The sequence below is a fragment of the Drosophila biarmipes genome, chromosome 2R (genome assembly GCF_025231255.1).
Source record: "Drosophila biarmipes strain raj3 chromosome 2R, RU_DBia_V1.1, whole genome shotgun sequence".
NCBI classification, from domain to species: Eukaryota; Metazoa; Arthropoda; class Insecta; order Diptera; family Drosophilidae; genus Drosophila; species Drosophila biarmipes.
The window spans coordinates 8,455,524-8,470,346 of record NC_066615.1 but is presented as its reverse complement, the minus strand read 5'-3'; the positions used below and the strand labels follow the sequence as shown (position 1 = coordinate 8,470,346).

The following is a 14,823-nucleotide window of genomic DNA, read 5'->3' as shown; positions in this document are numbered from 1 at the left end:
TGGGCGCCGGGCAGAAATCTTCTAAATAAGCCAAACGCGTGTTGCAGCGCCAAAAGTCGAGACATATCAATTAAAAACCTTAATTATATTGCTAAGATGACTGGAGGCAAGCTCAATCCGCGGGAATCTGGAGCCCATATCGTAGAGCATGCCCAACACGTTCGTGTCCTGCCCGCCGGCATTGAAAAACTAGCCCAGGAAATCTTAAAAGGTCTGAAAGAAAAGCGCATTGCTGTGGAGAACTTCTCGCAGCATGAATTGCACCCCAATCCGAACACAAATCTGCCGGAGGATTACTCCAAGGCAGCCGATTGGGTCTTCGTGCTGGACACCCTCAACTTTTGCTTCTGGACACCCAGTGAGTAACTGTTTACATAGTTGAACATCTCTTATCTCTAAGACTCATCCCCCACAGATAACTACACCAAATACAAGGTCGAAGGCTACACCGGGTACTTTGCTCTATGTGCCGCTGTTAAGAGAGCTATCAAAGAAGGCCTGGATGTTATCAATCCCAAGTTCTACTCGCAGATTGATCTTAAAACCCTGCAGAGCATTTTCCGTTCTGACGATGGGGAGACCGAGATTCCCCTGATCCAAAAGCGCCTAGAGGCGCTCCACGAAGTGGGAAAAGTTCTAATCGAGAAGTACGAAGGCAGTTTTGAGAATGTCATCAAGAAAGCCGACAAATCAGCGGTGCGTCTGCTGGAGCTCATTGTGGAGGAGTTTCCATGCTTCCGCGACGAGGCGGAATTCGCCGGAAAGAGGGTTTCCATCTTGAAGCGGGCCCAGATCCTGGTGGGCGACGTGTGGTCCTGCTACCGAGGACAAGGACTGGGCTACTTCCAAGACATCGATCAGATAACCATGTTTGCTGACTACCGCGTTCCCCAGGTACTGGTGCACTTCGGCAGCTTGGAGTACACCGACGAGCTAATGGAGTTCCTCAAAACGGACACCGTTCTGGAGAACGGCGATCCCCGGGAGGTGGAGATACGCGGCGCATCCATTTACATCATCGAACAAGTCCGAGATGCGGTGGTCAAGATACTTCAGGAGCAGCACCCAGAAATCTCACTGGACAATGTGAACTCCATTGTGATCGATCAGTACCTGTGGGACTACCGGCGTCAGCACAACGCCGACTTGGAGCACATCCCCTTCCACAAGGTGCTGAGCATCTACTACTAGACACGGCAACGCAAATAAAGACGGTTGTTTGTTAAACTGAATTGTCCTTTAATGATCCGAAATCGAGGCAATCATCTACAGAGAAACGGGCTTGGGCTTTCCCTGCTGGCCGGCGATGCGCTCGTTGTATCGCTTGACGGACTCCTCGCGGGAGAGGTTTCCCTTGCGGGCATAACGCTGGTTGATCAGGAACTTCACATCCATCTGGTAGGGTCGGGAAAATACGGAGGTTATTAGTAATCCACCAGGATCCAGAAAGTCAATCCCAAATACTTACTCCCAGAGTGCTCTCGTGGCGTTTGCGCAGCGGGCGCTTGATACCATTGCGGTGGGCCTTCTTGTTCTGGTTGTGATTTGTGTGGTTCTTGGACTTGGCCATCTTAAGCTGCTTCGAATATCCAAAGTTCCAAAGGTGCACATGAAAACAGAAAATATACTCCATTACAATTTGTGTAAGACGTTAAATACTTTGCTTCACTGTTAGCCATTGCAAATGCTTAGAAAGCGAGCATTTTTGGGCTTTTCCATTTCGTTAATTGGGTATTTGCCACCTACGTTTTTCGCACACTGGAATTCCTAGCTGCAAATAAAGATTTTATAAGTTAAACCAAATTCTGGGGAAAAAACGCGGAGCACACTTACGGAAACGCGATGGAAAAGAAGGGAAGGCTAGAGTGTCTGCCACAGAGCGCAGAAAATTGCCTAAATAAGGCCAGCCACGTGAATTCAGCGTGCTGTTAGCCGCGTGCTGTTAGGGGCAATTTGTTGCATCTCTACTGTAGAAATTGAGCACAAAATTTAAAATGTTTTTGGTCTTGGATATGAATTGTTAAAAAGGATAGCTAAAATTGTAATGGGACGAATACATATTTTTATATTGCTTTTATTAAAATTTAAATTTAAATTAAAATTATTTGGTAACAAATGATTTAGGAAACCATAGTTTGTAAGTGGATTTGGGCAATCCAATACTGACGGCTTGGATCCTCCCTTGTAGAAAATGCTGATTTTAGTGAAGCCATTAAGATTATTTCACTTGCTAAGCAGAAATCGAAACATAAAAAAATATATCTCAAAATAGGTGTTTATAAAGATTGGACAAATATACAGTTAAATTTATGGGCTTATAATTCTATGAAGTTGGTGTAATATTTCGAGGACATGAACATACAGAGACGAATTTCAAACATTAACATTACTAAAAGTATTCTCTGGTACTACAAAATATACCAGACCTTAAATATATACTAAACCTCGATAGTTTGGCAGAGAGCACTAACGCGTTGTGGGCTTGATATTATTGTTTGCTACTATTGCAAAAATAAACAAAAAGCTGAAGATTTTTTTATTCAACTATTGTTAAGAAAAAGCAGAATGCCACTCACCGCGGAGAGTGCGGCTCAACAGATTCAGGTGAAAATCCCTATAAATTGATGTTCATATTCGAGATTATCAACCGTCTTTCTGCAGGATCGCCTGAAGGATATTCAGCAACATATTCACATTGTGGACGAGGAGCGTCGTCGGGCGGAGAACTCCATTTCCAGCCTGGTGCGATCGCTGCATGCCACCAATCAGAAGGTGAAACCCCTGCTCAAGGCCAGCTTAATGGAGGCAGCCCAGGAGGAGGCCACAATTCGCGCCGCCCTGGCCAAAATCCATGAGATTCGCAGCATTCGCAACGAGAGGCGTATCCAAGGTGAGTTAGCAATAGCTTAACAGTACAGGATTTGTGCTAATGTGATCCACAGCTCGAAATGCTGGAAACAAGGAAGCCATTCGACGAGGAGCCCTGATGAAAATGGTGCAGTTGTCCGCTCAAACGCTGCCTTTGTTCGTTGGAAAACTGGGAGAACGGGCACCGGCTCTATGTGGAGCCATCCCCGCCGAGGGGAACTATGTGGCCAAGGTGGGTATAACAATATTTAGAACTTTATGAATTTATCACATCGTTGAATCCTGGTTATAATTGCTATCGTTTTTTAGGTTGGCGACAACGTGGCAGCTTTGGCCAAGGGAATCGATGAGGAGGAGAACTGGATCCTGGCGGAAGTGGTGCAGTTTCTTCACCGCCAGAACAAGTACGACGTGATCGACATTGACGAGGAGCAGAAGGATCGGCATGTGCTGAGCAAGCGCAAGGTAATCCCACTGCCGCTGATGCGTGCCAATCCAGAGACCGATGGCCACGCCCTCTTCCCCAAGGACACGGTGGTGATGGCGCTGTATCCACAGACCACCTGCTTCTACAAGGCTATTGTGCACCGCCTGCCGCAGACCGCCACCGAGGACTACGAGGTGCTTTTCGAGGACTCGTCGTACATGAATGGCTATGCCGAACCCTTGCCAGTGGCTCAGCGCTATGTGATTGCATATCGTCCCACGAAAAAGGGCGCCGGCAGTGGTAGTGGGAATCTCTCCTCGGCTTAATTCTTTAAATGACAATACAATTATAGTTACCACTTAGATATTAACTTGTTTGTATAATTTTGTCGTTGGTAAATACTGCACCTGTAATGTGCCAACACTCGATCGTCTTGGTCATATCCTGCTCAGAATTCTTTATATAGGAGCTATAGTTCTCCTAGGACCAGTTTAAAACGTATTTTTAGCGAGGCTTCCAACCTTTGTTCGTGTTTTCGATATCACGTTAGGAGTACTTCTAGTATATTTTTAACGCACGGTCACGTTAATTCCTCAAATTAAAAAAAGTTTAAAGTAAGTTCGTAGCAAAACAAAGACGGGGAAGCTAAAAACTATGAGTGAAACGGGGCTAGCGACGCAGAATAATGTAACCGTGGAGAATGGGAACTGCTTCGACATCCTAAAGGTGTCCAATCTCTTTGAGAGCAGCCTCCTGGACGAGAATGACGTACAAATGGACGCCTACTTGGCAGCCTACGAGGAGATAATGAAGTAAGTTAGATACTTCTCCCACTAAAGCATAGAGCTTTAAATGGTTTTGGTTGCTCCGCAGGTTCTTCCAGCTTATGGGCAGTGTCTTCAGTTTTGTCAGCAGCGATGTGCGCAGTAAAATAGATATTTTATACGCCCTGAGAGCCAAGGACACGGAGGAGCTGGAGCACTTTAGTACCTTCAGGACCATGTTGGAGTACGAAAAGGAGGCCCAGTTGCTCAATCAGAAGGGCTACGTGTCCGGGAGTCGTACCCTGCTACGCCTTCATCGCGGTCTAGGTGGGTGCTTTGTTTTGGAAAAGGTATCGCACTGCCACAGTGGCTAATTGATTGTATCTGCCTTATCTAGACTTTGTCTACGAGTTCCTCAACCGGATCCAGGCGATAGCCGACGACCAGAAGACCGTGGACGTGTGCAAGGCAGCCTATGACGACACCCTGGGCAAATATCACTCATTCCTCATCCGCAAAGGAGCCCGTTTGGCCATGTATGCCATGCCCACGCGGGGCGATCTCCTAAAAAGAGTCTGCTTTGATATCCAGTTGGCCAAGGAGCACCTGCCGACCATGCTGGAGCACATGCGGACCAACTACGACCGCACGGAGCAGCTCTATACGCTTCACGATCTACACAGCCTGCCTTAGAACCTACCACGTATATGGGTTGCTCCAAAGATCTGATAAAGTAACATATGTTCCGTAACTTTTACATTTATAACACGATATTATACTTCTACTAGATGAATATGAATGGATATCACTTTATCAGATCTTGTGACTACCCCAACCTAGTCTATGTAGCAAAATCTGTCTGTGTTGAATGTGTAACTGCAAGTATTTGTTTTCTGAAGCCTGTAAGTTTTAATTTTGCATTTGAAATTGCCTGTAATCGCTCATCTATCGCCTTGCCCACAGGCTGTGCAATGTTTCCCAAATCCCCCGTAATATAAAACCATAAAAGCTTTAGTCATGAATGAAAAACTCGTCTTATCAGGGTGTATTGAACTTGGCCAACTTGGACAAACATAGTTTCTCTTGTCTGTGCCAAAATTAATAGCATAAGACGCGAGCTTGATTAGATAAGCCGTTGGAGAACGCTATACCAACAACTTGGCCTATCTGACTGTTATTATGGTCCCAGACAAAGGCCGCTAAAACTCCCGTATATCCTCAGAATCCGGCCAAGATTTATGGCACCACTTGAGCGATATAATTTTTGGGCTCAAATTGCAGTAATGGCCGCCATTTGAATTGCAGTTTAATTGCGCTATCGATTACGTTTTAGTCACTATCTCAGCGTGTCACTATCAAAAGCCAAGGAACAGGCCAAAAACGTGTTAAGTTGACCGCTTATCGCCGCACGGACGCGCGTTGTGCCAAGTGCAAAACCGCAGAACATGGAGGCTTTCGGGCAAACAGTCAACAGACTTCAGCGACGTCAGGGAAGAGTTAAAAGCTCCTTTTCCCGACCGTTTTGGCTCACTTTGAATTCGTCAAGCGTCGCGAACATATGGAGCAATGGATGCCTCTAAACAGACGAATCAAAGACGCGAGCCCAATCCGTTTTTCAAGGCCAATATAATCTCCAAGTGGCTGTTCCTGTGAGTCACACTTTCTTTTTTTCTGGTGAAAAGTGAAAATCCCTACAGAAATTGGTTCACGATAGACGAATCCATGGCCATGGTCAATAAGTTAATAGTTTACGACGCGCGATAAGGTCCTAGTGATGATAATTGGTGCTCGGAAGTGCTCATAAACCATATGGGGATCTATAAAACACGAATAGTTCAGATATATTAAGTGCCCAGGAGTCGGCACCGGAATTTCCTATTAATTGGATTCTAAAAAGATCATCATAATAAATTAAATCTTTTAAGAAGATTTCCTTTCAGACTGACTATACATTGTGACAATCCAATATTGTAGTTTTACCAGATATTTCTTTTTATTAATTTCGTAATTTTGACTGACCATTAACTGTTGGGAAGTCACGTAGTATTGCCCGGGATCAGTGCCTGTCTTTTTCTTGTCACCCACCGTGCAGATACATTGATAAGATATTGTATTACTTATCATTTAACTCCTTCAGATGGATGTGTAGTGTTTTCCGCAAGGGCAGACGGGAGGAGCTGGATGCCAGTAAATTGTACGAGCACCTGCCCAGTTTCGACAGCGAGTCCCTGACCAGAAACCTGCAGCCCCACTGGGAAGCGGAGTCTAAGAAGAAGAGTCCCAGCCTTATGCGACTGATCTTCCGAGTTTACGGTTGGCAGTTCGTTCCTGTTTGTGTTCTATACTCGTTGCTGGAGATGTCCATTCAGTGAGTACAAATACGTGTTCTTAAACTCTCTACTTGAAACTGTTGAATCATGAGCTGATTATCCGACTTATTCAACTTTTTATTTTTTAAATAACTGTAGTGATACTTATCTTATTGTTTTTGAATAAGTGAAAAGAAGTTTCATTCTACCTTAAGTCAGATAACTCAGTTATTATTAAAACCTATATCTATAAATATATGTTCTTATCTTACTGGTTTTAAATGTACCTGTTTTTTTTTGTATTTTTCATTCAACTTAAGATCTTATTTTAGAAATTTTGGCTGATGCTTATCTTAATTGATTTTAAACGCTTTTGTGGGTTTTCAAATGATAAATCACGCCGATTCATAAATCTTGCTCTAAATTTAGCTGGTTTTTCTTTTTCCGGTTTCATTGCAGCTCGTTCCAGCCTTTGTTACTCGGAGGACTGATCTCGTACTTTGCCAATGGCCAGACCACTGTGACGAAGGAGAGTGCCTATCTGTATGCCATGGGCATTGTCCTCTGCTCCCTGGTCACCTCCCTGGTGTTCCATCCCTTCATGTTCCACGTCTTTGCGGTGGGGACGAGGGTGAGACTGGCCTGTGCTGGCCTGGTTTACCGCAAATGCCTCCGCGCCTCAGCGAGCAGTGGCGAAGGACTCGGAGCTCTGGCCATTTCAGTGATGTCCATCGATCTCTCCCAATTCGACCTGACTTTCTACTTCTTTCACGACCTGTGGAAGGGGCCGGTGGAGGCCTGCATCTTTGGCTACCTCATGTACCGCCAGGTTGGCTGGACATCCCTGATAGGGATAGCCTTCATAGTGATTTTGATACCCTTCCAGGCTTGGGCGGCCAAAGCTGCTGCACACTTCGGATCCCAGTCCGCCAAGCATCGGGATGAGCGGGTGAAACTGATGAACGAAATTATCAGCGCCATCCAGGTGATCAAGATGTATGCGTGGGAGAAGTCCTTTGGGCGTCTCATTGCGTCAGTGAGGCAGTCAGAGGTGAAGGCCATCCGGGGATCCATGAGCATCTACGCCGCCCTTCAGTGCACCAACATGATCTCAAAGATATCGCTCTTTCTCAGCCTGGTGGCTTATGTCTATGTGGGTGATCTTGTGACGGCCAAGAAGGTCTTCATCCTGTCTTCATACTACGGCTTACTGAACGATTCCCTGCTGCACTACTGGCCCATGGCGATTACCACTTGGGCGCAGACTCTGGTCAGTGCACGCCGTGTGGTGCAGTTCCTCTTGCAAGTGGAAAAACCCGCAGAAGAATCCTGCTGCCGAGACAATCCGGGATTGGAATTGGATTCGGAGAAGTTGAAACCAGCACAGAGTGGCCGCCTTCATTGCGTAAAAAGTGAGGCGAAGTGCCTGAGTTTTCAGAAAGTCAGCGCCAGTTGGGACAAGCCAAGCATGAAGAACCCCAGGAAACCCCATATTAAGGGCATCTCCTTCCACATTAACGCTAGTCAGTTTGTCGGCATTGTGGGTAACGTGGGTTCTGGAAAGAGCACCCTGCTCCACGCCATTCTGGGTGAGATTGAGCTGATGCAAGGACGCGTGGAAATTCATGGCCGTGTCAGCTACGCCGCCCAGCAGCCCTGGGTTTTCCAAGGCAGCATCAGGGAGAATATCCTGTTCGTGGAACAGTACGAGGAGAAGCGATATAGAGCAGTGGTCCACGCCTGCCAGTTGGACAGAGATCTGGAACTGCTGCCTCGAGGTGATGCCACTGTTGTGGGCGAGCGAGGAATCAGCTTGAGTGGCGGCCAAAAGGCCAGGATTGCTCTGGCCAGAGCTGTGTACCGTCAAGCCGATATATACATATTCGACGACCCTCTAGCCGCCGTTGATGCTCAGGTGGGCAAACTGCTGATGGACAAGTGTTTCCACCGCCTGCTGGAGGGCAAAATGCGCATTCTGGTCACCCATCACGTCCAGCTGCTCAAGACTGTGGATCACCTACTGCTGCTGGAAGGAGGAAAACTGACCCAGCAGGGTAGCTATGAGCAACTGAAAGATGTGATCACACATCATGCAGCGCTGGATCTGGAGGCCATCGAGGCGGACAAGCAGCAAGTGAAACGAGTGCTCAGCCAGGTGGATAGGACATCGAAGCAACTCAGCAAGGGAGAGGAAGAAGATCCAAGCGCCAGCCAGGACGAGGATGATCGTGCGGAGCAGCAACTACAGGGAGCTGTGAGCTACGATACGTACAAGGCCTATTTTCGTGCTCTGGGAGCTCCATTCCTGGTTTGCTTGGTCCTCTCTATGTTTGTATTTGCCCGTGGATGCCAGGCGGTTATGGACATCTTTATCTCGCGGTGGGCAACTTGGGAGGAGGAACGCGATTACAGCTCGCAGGACGACGAGAGCACACGGACAAAGATGGTCACCTGGTATACGGTGCTCCTATTGCTCACTTTAGCTCTTTACCTGCTGCGCACCTTCGGCTTCTTCTTCATGTGCCTGCGGATTTCGTTGACGTTACATGATCAGCTTTACCATGGCATTATCCGCGCCTGGATGTACTTCTTCAATGCTAATCCTTCGGGAAGAGTGCTTAACCGCTTTTCCAGTGACATTCAGAATGTGGATGTGTCTCTGCCGCAGGCCATGATGGATTGCCTACAGGTATGTAGTCTTTTCTTATCCACGAGTTCCTAACTGAAGGGTTTTTCTTCAGTTTCTTGTGGATGTGGTTGCTGTCCTTGCGATCGTGGCCATTGCCAACTATTGGCTCCTCATCCCAGCGGCAATTATGGTGCTGCTCCTCTATCTGTGTCGAGCTCTTTACATTGGCGCCAGTCGAAGTCTAAAAAGGATTGAGAGTTTGAGTAGGTGTAATTAAATTTAAAAAAGTCATCCTTATTATATTTGCACTTTATTTTAAACAGCTCGCAGTCCAATCTATTCGCACACAAACCAAACCTTTCATGGTCACTCCACCATAAGATCAATGGACGCCATGCCACAGCTGGAGCAAACTTTCCATGGCCACCAGAACACGAACTCCTCGGCCCTGTTTCTCTATGTGAGCGCAAATAGGGCTTTTTCTTTCTGGACGGATCTGATTTGCGTGGTCTATATCCTGGCTGTGACTTTTAGCTTCCTGGTCATCAATCAGAGCTTTTACAGTGGCGACGTGGGTCTGGCCATCACGCAGTCCATGACATTGGTGATCATGTGCCAGTGGGGAATGCGCCAGACTGCCGAAATGGAGAACAATATGACCAGTGTGGAGCGAGTGTTGGAGTACGCCCAGATGCCATCGGAGCCTCCGCTGGAGAGTGCAAAGAGTCTGAATCTTGCCCTTGAATGGCCCCAGGCTGGACACCTCCGGTTCCGGGAACTCCGCATGCGGTATGCTCCGGGAGATGAGGATATCTTGAGGGGTCTAAACTTTGAGACCCAGCCCATGGAGAAAATTGGCATTGTAGGACGCACTGGTGCAGGAAAATCCTCCATTATTCAAGCCCTATTTCGATTGGGTCTCAATGAGGGAACCATAGAAATCGATGGGCTGGATATTGGCCAACTGGGTCTCCACGATCTACGCAGTCGAATCTCAATCATTCCTCAGGATCCAGTGCTGTTCTCTGGAACTCTGCGCTTCAATTTGGATCCATTTGATGAGAAGAGCGATGAGTCCTTGTGGAGTGCTTTGGAGGATGTGAAACTGAAGAAACATGTCGCTGCCTTAGAGGGAGGTCTCTCCTGTCACATGCAGGATGGTGGCTCCAACTTCAGCATGGGTCAAAGACAACTGGTGTGCTTGGCGAGATCGATACTGCGACAGAATAGAGTCCTGGTTATGGACGAAGCAACTGCCAATGTGGATACAGAGTAAGTATTCAATCTTAATCTTCATCTTATACCAAACTGATTTTAATTACCTCTTAATCCTGTAGAACTGATATCCTGATCCAGGAGACCATCCAGACCAAGTTCGCTGAGTGCACAGTTCTTACAATCGCGCACAGATTGCATACAGTGATGGACAATGACAGTGTCCTGGTGATGGATGCTGGGCAGATAGTGGAATTCGGAGCACCTCACAAGCTTCTGCAGCGCAAGGACGGGGCACTTCTTAAGTTGGTCAATCAAAACGATGCTGCTACCGTAAAGTATCTTAAAAAGATCGCATCAGAGGCCTACATGCGCCGCAACAAAAGAGACTCCTTCACAATAGCAGAGGAACGACTGGAGGAGTGAACACTAATCGCCTTCAGATACAGGATCGATCTCAAGGAGCGGCTTTCAGAAATCGTACTGCCTCAGAGAACAGTCAAATTCGGTTTTATTGGTACGAAAAGTGTACGATAAAGTGTATTTACATAGCAGTAGAATTACGCTAGTACTAATGATAGTTCGGCACTTAAAACGAGGAGACTCTGACACACGCGCGCACACACAAGATTACAAAATAGATGTATGTATATATATGTATGTAGTTAATATATCTAAACAGTAAACTTGATGGAGAGCCTAGGATCATGGTAAAAGTTCCATTTAAAATAACATTAGGTATTGACATGTGTGGGGTAAAACTAGGATCAGAAACACTCTGATATGCTTTCGAATGGAAACAAAACGTTCTTTATGTAGGCTACACTGCTGGGCTATGTACACAGAACGCTAGGAAACAAAAATAAATACGGTCAAACCACATCCGAATCGGCGGGCAATGCCGCTCCTTCCTGCTATTCAATTCGAATCCGATGGGGCGCTCTACGTAGCGCAGAGAACTCCTTGAAGACCAGTCGAGCCAGCAGCACCATGGCTATGATGTCGGCAGCGATGAGCATGTGGAAGACATACTGCCATCCGGCGGTGGAGATGAGTCCTGCGAGCAGCGGACCAACTGCAGCTCCGATTGACCCAGTTCCATCGATAATCGCCGTCACGGTGGCCAGAGCATTGGCGTTGCCCTCCAGGGAGCTGTGCTGGCCCAGCTCGGCACTCACAGACGTTGTAATCAGGGCGTAGGGTCCATTCACAAAGATGCCGACCACAATCAGAAGCACTATGCTGATTGTCATTGACAATGCACCGTATTGTTGATACAATAGCAGCTAAAATCAGATAATAGTGTGAGTAACAGCAGATTGGTATGTATTATTTGGGGGACTTACAATGGGGGAGGCAATGAACAACATGCCTGTACAAACTGTGGCGGACATCCCGCTCACATCCGAAAGATAGCCCGCAGCTATGGCTCCCAAAATACCGCCTACGTCGAAAAGCGTGGACAAATCAGCAGACAGAGTTGGACCCAATGTGCCTGCATAAAAGTATGTAAGTCATTTTTCTAGGTTTTCTTTAGTACGAGGTTCCGGATACTTACTGGATTTCTGAATGTACAGAGGCAGCCAGTACATGAAGGTGTAGCTGACCAGCTTGGTGAAGAACAAACAAAGGGAAAACTCTACGACTCCAGGTATAAACAAAGCGTCGACCAGGCTAATGGGGCGTCCGTGTCTCCTGGGATGAGCCTCAGTTTGGGAACGAGGAAGAATTGGTGTGCGTTCGGTGGGCGTCGGCCTATAGTTGATTTCCTGCAAAATTGTGTCAAATGAGCCTTCTACTTAAAATTGAGAGCCGAGCAAAGCGCGAGATTTACACAAGCGAAGTGGCCAACAGAACTAGACAAGCAAACATACAATCATGCACTTACGGTTTCCGAAGAGTCGTACCCCAATTTGACCACAAACTACCGCCGAGCAAAGTACGTTTTTGAAATCAAAAGCGGAACATAATGGGGAGACCGAGTGTAATGTACTTCGCATGCGGAACACCAATCAGAAACTGGAACTGATACTTACGGCATCGTTGTGGCGCACCTGCTCCTCGTCATCCGGTTCCTCATCCGAATCGTTGGCCACGCGTCGCTCCTGGTGACCGGATTCCGGGTAACAGCCCACTATCTCCGGCTGGTCCACCAGGAAAAGGAAGAGCAAAAAGCCAACGGCAGCAATTATGATGCCGGGCACCACAAAAGACAGGGCCCAGTCGGTTTCCACGTAATGTGCCGCTATCAGCGTGCCCAGGATATTTCCAATGGACGTGTGGCTGTTCCAGATGCCAAAGATCAAGCCACGCTTGGACTTTCCAAACCATCGACCCACCAGCGCCACCACTCCTGGCCATCCAGTCGTCTGGAAGATGCCAGCGAATATTTGCACGATGACAAAGTACCACAGACTATGGATATTGGAGGTGCGGGCAATGCCAAACATGTAGGTGAACACTCCGGTCAGGATCATGCCCATGGAAAGGAAGTACCGCAGGGAAACGCGTTCCGCCACAAAACCAGAGGCGAACATGGCAATCGCGTAAGAGAAGAGGAAGGCCGAGTCCAACATCCCGAAGAGTGTGGTGGCATCGGGAACGTCTGTGAGTTGGTTACAGGGTTACAGTTTTGAAAGATTATAAGAAGAGTTCATAAAAAACTCACCAAAGGGTGCATATCCACATTCCTGACCCGACACGGCCAGCGCCGTGGAGCAGTTTCCCTGGAGCACCGACTTAACCACGGAGATGGGCTTGCGGCACATGTGGTAGCAGGCGTAGGCCAAGAAAGTAAGCACAAACACGGACATCTTGTACCTGTAAAAGTTATTATTGTGAGTCTATAAGATAAGACATAAGATCTATAAATGGATATCTAATATATTCCTAATTACTAAGGTAAAAATTACATATATTTATATATTTGTTGGTCAGAAATGTGGGACACCAATGCTATAGATTCTTTGTGTTCTTGTTATATCAATTTAGAATGAATCAGGCGGGGTACATTATACATTTTTGCGATAATGACTTCCAAATATATCTTGTTAAGATGTATTAATACATTTCTAGCTAATACAATGTATACGCCGCTGAATTGTTGACTGCACTAAGAGTTTCTTTAAGGCTAACAGGATTCTCGGAAAGGTTTACTCACAGTAGATCCCTGCGAGCGTGGAAGCGGGTGCAGCATTGGCGGGACAGCCGCTGGACCGCCCGGATGCCGAAGGGCACGTCGTTGTAGTTGTTGCTCATCTTTCGCGTTCTGGCCAGTCCCAGTGGAGCTCTCATCGACCGGCGCGGGCGGAGGGCGAGGTGCAAGTGCTGCCCGTCCAGGTGGCTGGTTCCCGAGTCCGTTCCGGTTGCGAAAAAGCCAGCTACCTGCAAGAACAACGATCAACAGGTAGGTGGTGAGTGGTTTGGTCGCGGGTGACTCAGTTTGAGCTACATTTGCTGTATGTGTGATATGTGTAGGGGGGTGGAGTACAGGTAGTGCCGAGGAGCAGAGTGGGTCGCGGTTTCTGCTGAGGCCGTGGAATCGAGTGCGGATACAGTATCCGACCTTATCGCCATATGTTTCTGTAGTTCTCTTGTTTACTTCGCCGCTTTATTCACTCCGCTCAAACGCAAACAATGAAGATCCGTATCGCAGTTTCCGCTGGCTTTTCTATTCTGCTGTGTTGGCGAAAAAGTTCCGAATTGATAGTGCTCTTCGGTTTGCGATAAGGAATGGCAAACACTTTATCTTTAAGAGCGCCGGCAGTTACCTTCTTTATAGGGATATCACATATGTCTCTTGTTTGCGATACCTCCCACGCAGCTTGTTTACTTCTTTGTCACTTCTCCTAATCTTTACAGAGTATTGCCGCGTCGACCTCTGCCGGATATTATAACTCTTTTGTTTGTTGTCGCCCCCAAAAACCGAAAATCCCGCAGAAGCTAACAGATTGTTTGGAATTCAACAGTGCGACATAGGAGAGCAGCGCCCAGCATTTATTATTACCGTTAAACACACACTAAACAGCTGCAGTAAACATTACTCCGTCGGAAAAATAACAAAATATGAGGTTCGGTTCCGGAACCAGAGAGTTATCGAATACAAGCCGTGCTCCCCCAGTAACTATCGATGTGCACCTCGTAGGGATGCGCATCTAGCCATTTTTGGCGCCGCGAAAACCAAACAAAATAAATCTCAGTACTCACACGACCAAAGATAATGCGGGCAGAAGGACAGGCTGGGAGCCATTACCAGCCATTGCCAGGATACTGGGCGTTCATTGTACTGACTGTATGTCGGATTATCTGCTTCCTGAAGGAAGAACATGGAGGTAACTTGTTGAAATATACCGAAAATACCCCGTAAGCGGTCACACTTAAATCGATGTTAGCTTAGTGAGTACACCATCCTGCCATAGTTAAGACACACTCCTCACTTAGCCACTCGATTTTTGGTCAAAAATACGTTATTTTTCAAGAACACAAGAAACTAAGGGTACTTTTGAAAGTATATTATTTAACGGCTTTTTAAGTAATTATTCTACAAGTAAAAATAAATATTAAACAATATTTATTAAAGAAACCTAACTATTTAAATTTAAGGTGAAACAT

At 46.8% G+C, this 14,823-nt stretch overlaps 6 protein-coding genes across 9 annotated transcripts; 4 read left to right on the top strand and 2 right to left on the bottom strand.

The window, feature by feature from the left end:
• The first annotated feature begins 18 nt into the window (after positions 1-18).
• On the top strand, positions 19-1,232 carry LOC108026666 (queuosine salvage protein). Its single transcript, XM_017097713.3, has 2 exons — positions 19-358; positions 416-1,232. Exons 1-2 carry the CDS (start codon positions 97-99, stop codon positions 1,189-1,191), a joined length of 1,038 nt encoding a protein of 345 aa, XP_016953202.1. The 5' UTR covers positions 19-96; the 3' UTR covers positions 1,192-1,232.
• On the bottom strand, positions 1,216-1,777 carry LOC108026667 (60S ribosomal protein L29). Its single transcript, XM_017097714.2, has 3 exons — positions 1,747-1,777; positions 1,469-1,576; positions 1,216-1,395 (listed from the first exon to the last, which is right to left on the bottom strand). The coding sequence occupies exons 2-3, from the start codon at positions 1,568-1,570 to the stop codon at positions 1,267-1,269; spliced, it is 231 nt and encodes a 76-aa protein (XP_016953203.1). The 5' UTR covers positions 1,571-1,576; positions 1,747-1,777; the 3' UTR covers positions 1,216-1,266.
• A 662-nt stretch (positions 1,778-2,439) lies between these two features.
• Positions 2,440-3,723, top strand: LOC108026552 (SAGA-associated factor 29). Its single transcript, XM_017097502.3, has 4 exons — positions 2,440-2,604; positions 2,662-2,890; positions 2,943-3,100; positions 3,178-3,723. Exons 1-4 carry the CDS (start codon positions 2,566-2,568, stop codon positions 3,619-3,621), a joined length of 870 nt encoding a protein of 289 aa, XP_016952991.1. The 5' UTR covers positions 2,440-2,565; the 3' UTR covers positions 3,622-3,723.
• Positions 3,724-3,884: 161 nt separating this feature from the next.
• Positions 3,885-5,088, top strand: LOC108026785 (ceramide-1-phosphate transfer protein). Its single transcript, XM_050888192.1, has 3 exons — positions 3,885-4,107; positions 4,169-4,386; positions 4,457-5,088. The coding sequence occupies exons 1-3, from the start codon at positions 3,950-3,952 to the stop codon at positions 4,750-4,752; spliced, it is 672 nt and encodes a 223-aa protein (XP_050744149.1). The 5' UTR covers positions 3,885-3,949; the 3' UTR covers positions 4,753-5,088.
• Positions 5,089-5,243: 155 nt separating this feature from the next.
• LOC108026784 (probable multidrug resistance-associated protein lethal(2)03659) lies at positions 5,244-10,914 on the top strand. Of its 2 annotated transcripts, XM_050888190.1 has the most exons (7): positions 5,244-5,708; positions 6,197-6,427; positions 6,828-7,197; positions 7,255-9,057; positions 9,110-9,260; positions 9,321-10,269; positions 10,335-10,914. In XM_050888190.1, exons 1-7 carry the CDS (start codon positions 5,626-5,628, stop codon positions 10,636-10,638), a joined length of 3,891 nt encoding a protein of 1,296 aa, XP_050744147.1. In that variant the 5' UTR covers positions 5,244-5,625; the 3' UTR covers positions 10,639-10,914. The 2 variants fall into 2 exon arrangements, with proteins under 2 accessions (XP_050744147.1, XP_016953432.1); XM_017097943.3 differs by having other exon boundaries at positions 6,828-9,057.
• LOC108026786 (glucose-6-phosphate exchanger SLC37A2) lies at positions 10,701-14,314 on the bottom strand. 3 transcript variants are annotated; one of them, XM_017097946.3, is made up of 8 exons: positions 14,219-14,314; positions 13,373-13,596; positions 12,881-13,032; positions 12,249-12,817; positions 12,101-12,136; positions 11,771-11,981; positions 11,559-11,707; positions 10,701-11,498 (listed from the first exon to the last, which is right to left on the bottom strand). In XM_017097946.3, the coding sequence occupies exons 2-8, from the start codon at positions 13,504-13,506 to the stop codon at positions 11,127-11,129; spliced, it is 1,623 nt and encodes a 540-aa protein (XP_016953435.1). In that variant the 5' UTR covers positions 13,507-13,596; positions 14,219-14,314; the 3' UTR covers positions 10,701-11,126. The 3 variants fall into 3 exon arrangements, with proteins under 3 accessions (XP_016953435.1, XP_016953434.1, XP_050744148.1); XM_017097945.3 differs by having other exon boundaries at positions 13,983-14,290; XM_050888191.1 differs by lacking the exon at positions 12,101-12,136 and having other exon boundaries at positions 14,219-14,313.
• Between the last annotated feature and the right edge of the window lie 509 nt (positions 14,315-14,823).